The sequence below is a fragment of the Sipha flava genome, unplaced genomic scaffold (assembly GCF_003268045.1).
Source record: "Sipha flava isolate LNK unplaced genomic scaffold, YSA_version1 46_pilon_pilon, whole genome shotgun sequence".
Lineage (NCBI taxonomy): Eukaryota > Metazoa > Arthropoda > Insecta > Hemiptera > Aphididae > Sipha > Sipha flava.
This window is the reverse complement of record NW_020273250.1, coordinates 2,421,362-2,431,392: the sequence shown is the minus strand read 5'-3', so window position 1 is coordinate 2,431,392 and position 10,031 is coordinate 2,421,362. Positions and strand designations below refer to the sequence as shown.

At 25.6% G+C, this 10,031-nt stretch overlaps 2 protein-coding genes across 2 annotated transcripts in view; one reads left to right on the top strand and one right to left on the bottom strand.

Annotated features, from left to right (window-relative positions):
- The first annotated feature begins 717 nt into the window (after nucleotides 1–717).
- Nucleotides 718–6,068, top strand: LOC112689804 (armadillo repeat-containing protein gudu-like). Its single transcript, XM_025563665.1, is given in 11 exon segments — nucleotides 718–885; nucleotides 1,300–1,476; nucleotides 1,590–1,628; nucleotides 1,630–1,737; nucleotides 1,813–2,025; nucleotides 2,093–2,241; nucleotides 2,324–2,656; nucleotides 4,217–4,685; nucleotides 5,321–5,509; nucleotides 5,590–5,811; nucleotides 5,886–6,068. Coding segments are annotated over 11 exon segments (2,208 nt in total). The 3' UTR covers nucleotides 6,027–6,068.
- A 3,127-nt stretch (nucleotides 6,069–9,195) lies between these two features.
- The window catches only part of LOC112689788 (arylsulfatase B-like), a 13,221-nt gene continuing 12,385 nt past the window's right edge, over nucleotides 9,196–10,031 (bottom strand). The window contains exon 8 of the mRNA XM_025563640.1: nucleotides 9,196–9,727. Within this exon, the coding sequence (XP_025419425.1) occupies nucleotides 9,276–9,727 (452 nt within the window). The 3' untranslated portion in view covers nucleotides 9,196–9,275. The remainder of the gene's footprint in view (nucleotides 9,728–10,031) is intronic.

Genomic DNA, 10,031 nt, shown 5'->3' with positions numbered 1-10,031 from the left:
TAGGGTTTTACCCCAGTGATATAAAAAAGGTTCGACGCCACTGGGTCCTAGATCTTTTCTAATATGCTATAATTCTTATACAAAACTGTTTTACTGTTTAACGGTAACCTATACCGGGAATTATACCAATGATTAAAAATAAAATAAGTAGTAATACAACAGTAACTAACAGTCGAATTCTTAATTTAGTATCCAATGGGCAACGAGTAAAACACTCAATTTTCTTGAATAATTCAATTAATTTGCTTTTGATAGATATGTCTAATACCATTATTTCAAATAATCGAATCATTCGATTATTCCCATCATTACTATCTTTCATTAGTTTAAATGTACAATTTAATTTATAAATTCATATTTGGTGCAAATATTAAAAATATACAGATATATGTTTCTATAAATTCAACCAATGTCTTGAATTCTTGATAAATTGTGAACATCATGCTTTTTAAAGACAATACAACAAGTAAATGTAAAACATACTATTTATATTATTTTATATTGTAAATATAATTTTGTACTAAATAATATATTTAATTTTAAATGACTAGCAACTGTATACATTTATATTTGGCTATCATAAGTAACACATTGTTTATTTTAAATTCTTTCATAAATATAAAAAGTATAAAAAAAGTGATGAACATTAAGATACTTCTTATATTCAATATATTATTTTTGTAGCTATTTAAATTATATCAAATCTTAAAATACAATATGGCAGATGAACTAGTCGAGTTAGCAGCACAAGATGTATTCGTTTTACTGGGAGTACCTGTCCCTGACAACATAGAAATTAGAAATAATCTGGAAGAACTAGATACACACGATGGTGATGAAGACTCGAAGATCTCTCTTACTGAAGGAGAATTAATACGTTTTAAAGTAATGAGTTTATTTTTTCACAACATAATATATATATATAAATACATGGACACCAATTGGCATAACAAGTGATTAATAAATGAATAAAATAAATAAACAAATGAATATGCTTAAGTCTTAAGTTTTACTTATTATTGCTCATATATTTACAATATAAAATAATATTTACCATTCAATTAACAGTTATAGTAAAAAAGCTAACGATAATAAAAAACTGAGTTCTAGTTGTATTATTAAAAAGATAGAAATCACAGATTATTATCGCAGATAATATTAGACAAATCAAATGTATTATCAGAATAATACAATATATTTATAATATTTAATTATAATTTATTAATAATATTTTATTCATCACGTTTATTGAGCAGACAAGCATTCAGTTATACAAGGATAATTATTGATTATTTCTAGACAGCCACTGATCCAATTGTGAACGATGTAACTCCCCTAGAAGAAATTGACAATAGTTCTACTGATAGTTTGACAAAAAGTGAAAAAGAAGAAAATAGATGGTACAATCCGGCAATGAATACAGGACTCGAAAGATCAGATATTGAATCCTTAAAAAAATTATTAGGTGCTATCAAGGTATATAATTAATCATCATAAGGATCACTTAAATTTTTAAGAGTCAATAGTTCATCGTTTAGTTGAATGTGTTATTTGTACGGAATATTTTATTTTTTTTCTTCTTGCTTTAGCACACCAACCCAGCGACAACTGTAGCAGCGTTGACCAAACTTAAAAAAAGAACCAATAACAAACGAGGCTTACCAAAATATGTTTATTGCTCAAAACGGTTTTGAAGTATTGATTAACATACTCGAATGTAATAACGACAAGTGTATGGTAAATAAAATATTACATACATTTTTATATTATCCATTTATTCATTTGATTCCATTTATCACTGCAACATTTCAGATTGAATCTTTAAACATCATATACAAAATGTCTGAAAACTATGGTATCCAATGCTCGTTGTGTAACTTAGACGTAGTAAAACCGCTGGTAAGTATTTTACTGTTCGAAAAGAATGTCACTGTAAAAAGCATAGCCGCGGCTATATTACAAAACATTTCAAAGTTACGTAAAGGTAGAAAACTAATTCGTTTGAACAACGGCATCCGGATCCTAGTGCGTGCAAAAAATATATTAAATATATTAATTTCACCTACTAATTACATTATGCACGCATTTTAAGGTACAATCAATGAAAGTACCCAATAATATATTTTTAACTCCAGTAAAAAAATTGAGTTTAGTAAATCGACCTATTGTGAAGCTGTTGACGAAGTGTGCTGGTACTCTGAACTCATTATGTAAATCGTTAAAAAGCCAAGAAGAATTATGGTAATAAACATTAAAAGAAATAATTTAATTTAACTACGGTTGCACAGATGGTATATACAAATGGAAAATGTTTATTGTTTAGGCATTGTGGGTTCATGCAACTCATACCATTATTTTTGAAAACCATTCACGTGAATATACAGTTATGCGTGATGAGTTTAATAGCCGAATGTTGTCGTTCAAGATCAAACACTGCTGGTCAAAAAGAGAATATGAACTATAAATTTAAACTAGCTCTAAAAGAGTTCAACATTTTACCGCAAATCATACAACTTATGGTCAGTAGTATTGATGAGATTGCAGAAAAAGCAGCTGAAACGATTTTGTTTATGTTTGAAGACGATACCTCTATATATGATATATTATTGAAAAATAAAGGAATGAGAGCCATTTTTGAAGCTATTCAAAAATTTCAGTAAAAACTTAATAATTTAATATTTAAACAAATATTCTTAATTTTTTAGTTATTAGTAGGGCTCGGAAATTGTAGGAATTGCAAATTGTTCTGTATGATCTCAATTTATAGCAGACCTAGCTAGAAATTTGAAGAATACAATTGCGAGTTGGAAAATTGAAAATTGAAAATGCATATTTTGCATATTTGGCCAATTTTAGTTTAAAAAGTGTATATTTCATTGATTTTATACGCAATATTATTAAGCATATTTCATATTTTTTTTAAAAAAATTGATCATTTTCTTTTTTAACCTGTATATTTCAACTAATATTGAATATAAAACTCAAAACTATCAACAAAGGTATTTATTGTCATCGCCATTGTCATCTTATATTGAATAAGAAAACATGAACATGTATTTTTTTCGTAATTTAAAAAATACTGAAAAAATATTTTTAATTTTATTTTCAGCTCAATAAGATGTCAAAATGCCAACGAGTTATAATTTTTTTTTAGTTATAAATAGTTTTTATGTATATTATTAATTTATTAACAACATCTGATATATTTTATTTTTGGAATTCAGATCCATTTTTTTGCATATTTAACATTTTTAATGCATTTTTTGCAATTTTTTCGTACATATTTGCATGCATACTTTACATTTTTTAGCTCCTACAACTTCCGAGCCCTAGTTATTAGTAATATAATATTAATATTACATTTTTTAAATTTCCTCTGTACATTTATACATGCAATAATCGAATATTAAATTACTTTTTTAAAAATCATCCATAATTTAACTAAGGAGCAATTAGGTCTATATTAAAAATATAATACATATAAGTACCATTCTTCCCGTCTAAAATTGAAATTATTATAAAAGCATTATTTAGTAATTTGGTAAAATAAGTTATCTAAAAAATTCTCCTCCCTCTAACAGATTCTATTTCGAACAAAAAATAAACATATTTAAGATTATAATAATAATATATATATATATATATATATAATATAAGTGCATTGAACTTTTAACTTGAATACATTACAAATACATTACAACATCAATTTTTCGAATTTGAAGAGAATATAAATAATTTCGAGCAATTATGACATAAGTTTTGAAACATCAATATTTAAACTCCAATAATATATTTAATCATCTGAAATTAATTTATTTTTTTTCCAACTAACTGACCAAATGTACTTTTTTAGCAATATCTGAAATGAACTGAAAATATATTAAGTTTTTGTGAACGGTAAATTTTCATTTATCGGTTATCACGTCATATCGCTTTATTTAATTTTTATGTTTTGTTAAATAATAACACTCTTTAAGAACAATATCGATCTTTACATTAATACGAGTCTACCAATTACATTATTATAATATTTGTTTTGGATCTAAAGGTAAAATTGAGTACAAAAACACATATTTCTTAGTATTAATATTTATTATTTAAATATAATATTTATTTCATTATTATTAATCCAATGTTCTAAAGCATCAAGGAAGAATTTAATATATTTAGTATGTACCTATGTCCAATACTTCTTAAATTTTTATTTGTTTTCAAGGAACGTTCAATGTGTTATGGTCATACTCATCACTGTGCTGTGGAAAAGTTCCATGAACACATATTGTAGAGCAATAATTATTGAAGACAGTTTCGTAAATCACTTGCTGGAATTATTATCGTACCCGTACAACGATCAAGTGGTTGGCTATACTGTCGCTACACTAACTGAGTTATGGAAATCTGAATCACTGCGTCCAACGTTAAGACAGAAAGCTCTACCAAAGTATTTGGAACTACTTCGGTTAAGCCAGCACGATCTGATATTGACTTTCGTGTGCACCGCTCTGAGCAAGGCATCGAGTGATCCAGAATCCATGGAAATTATTAACCAGGCCCATGGCTTTCAAATGGTACTAGGCCTACTGCCTTCACTGAAAATTGACCAGTTTGACAAATACGATGATTTCAATGGTTCAGAAATGATAATTGCCGCTACCGAGTGTCTGACCATGATGATTCACAATATGGTAAACATTAAAAATGTTTAGATATAAAAATCAGGAATAAGTTTATAAGTGCCATTAAATATACTTATACATTTATTCTTATTATAATAAATACCGTGGTATCCGAAAAATAATTTCCCGAAAAAAAAGTACCCAAGAAAAATTGTGTATGTATTACGAAAAAAAATAAAAAATAAAAAAAAATTTAGCGATAAGTATTGTAAATTAAAATTAATTTAAATCATATTTTTTCTTTAATATAAGTCAAAATAAATCAAAATTTCTTATGGAGGTTATTACAAACAAAGCACAATTAATTTTAACTGAAATTGATGGACAAGCAAGTAAAAAAAAATAAAAAAATTAATAATAAAAATTAAATATATGAACAAATGCAATGTCGATTAAAAGCCTTATGTGTATGTTTAAATAAAAATAAAATTACATTGCAAGAGATTTTATTAGATATAGGTAATAAAATAAGAAAACGAATTTTTGACTAATTTTATATAGGTACTACTATTTTATTTATTATTATTTATTTTTATAATATAATACTTTTTTCCGAATGTTTTTTTCTTAGTACTTTTTTTCCTAATATCAGTATCGTTTTATACTCATTATTTTTTTTCATCTCGGTCTGTTTATTAATTTAGCCAAACATGAATCATTTCAAGCGAATGTATAAAGCGTTGTGTGACTTAGTAAATCTTTTAACGCACAACCATTTGGATATTTTGGCAGCAGCTTGTGGGCTTATTGAAGTAATCGCCTCGTTTGATGATAACTTGAAGTTTATGATCGACGCTGGAGTGATTGAAAATTTGACTAAACTTTTGCCTACGGTAGATTTATATTAAATTTTTCTTACAACACTCTCAAGACGATACTGTCCGAAGATTCTTTGAAACGCTTTCTGTTATAGACGCACAACAACTTAAGAGCCAATTTGTGTAAAGCTTTGGGTAAATGTTGTAGAGTAGGAATTAAAGGACGTAAAATGTGCTGCAAATACATTTTAGAACAGTTAATGGTATATATGGAGACCGGCGATCAAACGGTTAAGGACAACATACCTATGGCATTAAGTGGATTATCCGTAGATCCGTTAAACTGTGTGAAAATTGAAATATTAGGATTTATTCCAGTAAGTAGGTAACCTTTTTTCGAATAACTGTTTAAAAATCTAAGCCATAAGTCTTGTAATATTATATAATATAGTTTTTAAGAAAATGCATGAAATCGAGTAACTCTGAAATGGCTGATGCTGCGAATAAATGTATGAAAAATGTAAGACAAGCATGTACAGGTATAGGTCAATATCGGGATTGTAAAACATTGTCTACTCTAGAAGAAATCTAAAACACTGAATTGTCATCATTGTATCGAATAAAATCATGTATATTAAACATTTACTAATCATGTATACCAACCACTTACATAATGATTATTATAAACTCAATTGGTAATTATTTTTCTGCGATTGATTTGAAGATAAAATGTGCTAAAATAAAATCACAATACATTATTTATAGCATTGATTTTTCAGTTATTCAGGTTCAACATTTTGTTTTTTTAGAGTATTATATAATTGATATAATACTTAACTACTTGTATTGAAAAAATCATTTAAATGTAAAATTGAATATGATGTTTTAAAATTATAAACGAATAATTAATAACAATAATAACTTGAATTTTTTTTTTCATAACATATACATATATATATGTATGTGTGTGTGAGTGTGTTACAGCAAAAGGCGATAGTTTGTAAATGACATATTTTACCAAAATTATTCGATTTTGTAGCTAAATGTTGTAAAAAAGAGTATTTTAAATTCAAATTTACTACTTTCACCAGCCAATGACGTAATTTACTAAGGTTGTTGGTAAATTATTATAAATCTCATATTTTTCATAATAATAAACCAATTATTTTACTATGCATACGAATTAATAAATATCATTCAACATAAGGTATTCATACTGAAACTAACCCTGTCCTTGTTATACACTTTATATCATTTAATAGTTTATCCGAGTTGATGGTGAATAAAGAAAGATACTTAAATATTTTATAAACTTAATTTTTCTCGCAAAATCAAAATCCATACCTACATTAGTGTGAGTCGACGAACTCTTAAGTTGATTAAATGGCACTAAATTCGTAATTTTCTGTTTTAAATGGTAATAAACGTCAATAACTGATGAATGTCTATAATAATTAATATTTATATTATTTGTATAACATACCAGGCCCGTTGAATCTCACAATTTTTGTTTATGATTATAATATATATATATATATATATATAGATAAAACAATGTTAATAAAGTATGTGGTATTCATTATTTCATTGTTTATTTATAAACAGTTCTGATATAATACAATAGACAATAGTTAGTTTTAGTTGACCTAATTGATCTCAACAAATATAAATACCAATTATTTATTGAATATTAAATGTAAAATTGAAATAAATACTTAAAATTAAAAATAAAAATACTACAATCATTAAATAATATTAGTAAACAAATAAATACAAAATCTAATGCATAATAATATCTCGTTTAGTATCACCTACATCTAGTTACTAATATATTCAGTTAAACATAACTTTTTCAATAAATAATTACCTACCTAATATATTTTAATGCATTTGAACATCTTTTATCCTGAACTTATATACATTTATTATTTAAATTAACATATGTTGTTTCTGTATGATACATAATTGGGATAGGCGCAATTTGGGTTAAATTTTTGGGGGGGTTAGATTTATATCAACTAAAGTAGACCTTGAGGGTCTACACCTCCGCTGAACCCATTCATATACCTTCATTATACTATGAGTAATACAATACGAATAATTTTATTAATAGCTAAATAAAATTTATCTTTTTTAGTAGTAATGAGTAATAATAATAATAATAATAATAATAATAATAATAATAATGGTATTTTAAAAACTAATAAAGTTATTGGTATATTAATAAATAGAGTATATAATAAAGGATTTTTTTCAAATTTAAAATACTAAACCCATTTTTAGTATTTTCTATATTAAATACAAAAAGCAAACAATTAACTACTTGATTTTATTTATTTGTTTAATTTTACCAATTTTATCAATATTTTCTGGTGTCAATTGTCGAGTATATATATATATATATCATATACATAAATAAATTAATTAATAAGTAAATAATATTCAATTTAGTGGAAAATATATACGTACAGTTCATATACATGATGAATCAATCAACTCAGTATTATACTACGGATGGACAGTGTGATGTGTAATATTCACAGAAAAAATGCAACAAATCACTTCGGATTTACAATAATTGATAATGCACGTTTAATTTTTAAAGAATTTTTTCCATCGTTGACTCTTAAAACCTAACCATTTGCGATAAAATACAAAACAAAAAAATATAGGCTAAAACCGTAAATTATTAAAATTATTGTATCCAAAAACCACACATTTGTAATTGGGACTTAAATAATTAGTCATTACAACAAAAAAAGCTTAATACTAAAAAATGTAAAATATTTAAAAAAAATATATAAAATGTTAAATGAAAAATTTTCAAAGTATGATTAGTGGAAATCGATTGCCAACGTTTTTTAAAAAATTTAGACGATCTCAGTCTATTTAAAATTATTCCCAAAATTTAAACAAGTGCTCCTAAAAATAAATATACGTAATTTATTTAAAAATCAAAAACAATGCTATTACGTATTTACTAAATTGTTTTTGTTTTTCAATTGAACAAACTATATTTTCACTCCCTTAGATACTGGTTCATACGTGTCACTGTATTCATATGAATATTTCGTAAAGCATCAATAACCATAAATACAATAAATGGAATTGGAGTGTAAAATTCAGAATAACCTTTGTTAGATTAATGTGTATTCTTAATTCATTATAAATTTACGGTATTTTTTTATACGACGACTGATAAAGTATGCTGTTTTTATGTATCGACCTTTTTGGGGTCTAAATCAAAAGTGTGATTTTCGAATGCAACCTTTTAATAGGTTATCTAGATAATCGATAGACCTTTTGGTGTAGTTGTTATCACATATCGACTATCATCTAACTTTCTGTAAAATCTTCGTCGGTTGTTAATTAATAATTAATACCTACAAAATATATTTATTTTAATATTAAAAATATTATCTATAACTACTATTTTGATTCTATCTGTATTATTATTTTAAAAATTAACAGTCTTACAAATAAATGAATTCCAAAATTCCTATGATATATATGATATAACTAATAAAAGTTTGAAGGTGCTTATATAAAATTTGGAGATCGCTAAGCACCCTCAAATACCCTTCAAATTGTGCTTATGGCTATTGGTAAGTTAGATTGCTTATGAAATTATTAAAAAATTTCAAAATAAAATGTATTTAAGTAAATTAAAATGACATTATCTTTATAGTTAAAGCATTTATTGCTTAATATATAATGTTATTTAGGTATTTATATGTTTCAATCATAATTTTTTTTATTCAAGAATAAATTAATGATTATGATACTTTTACTTTGAGAAATTTAAATCTAATTTAAGTATAAACATATTTAGTCAAGTAACTCAAGCACTGATGTAATCTTCCCAGTTAGTCCAAGTGTTGTTAAATAAAGAAGGATTTGCATCTTTGGTACCCCTCTTATTCAATGGTTTTGATGCAGATTCTTTGAATTTTTTTAACAACCTTTCGAAGTACTCTATTTTAATTTCTACAAATTGTTTCATTTTACTGCTTGGTTTGTAATTCAAATTGACCTGTTCACAAGGATCTTTCACAATGTGAAATAAACATGGTTTCTTGAATGATTCGCATGGTATCGTATTTTTATCAAAATTACACTTCACTGTCGAATTATTACGAAGTGACATGATTAAACTTGATGTTAATCTATCGTCATTTAGTTGAGATAGTATTTTAGCAGCAGTACTATTCAATACAGCATCCACATCATACCGAGGTACACTTGGTGGTAATAATCCTGACCAGTAATCGAGATAACCCAAGAATGTACTCCCTAAAACAATTACACACATAAATTATAACACAATTGATTCAAGATGAAAACGATAAGTTTTAAATAATATAATATAATAAGTTTAATAAAATTTTGTATTTACAAAAAAAAAAAAAAAATAGTTACGAGAACAACAAATTTAGTTTATGTAAATTAATGAACAGTAAAACAGTTTTGTATAAGAATTATAGCATATTAGAAAAGATCTAGGACCCAGTGGCGTCGAACCTTTTTTATATCACTGGGGTAAAACCCTACTTATGGGTACCCACCTACTCCCCAAAAAATCATAAATAGTAAGTAT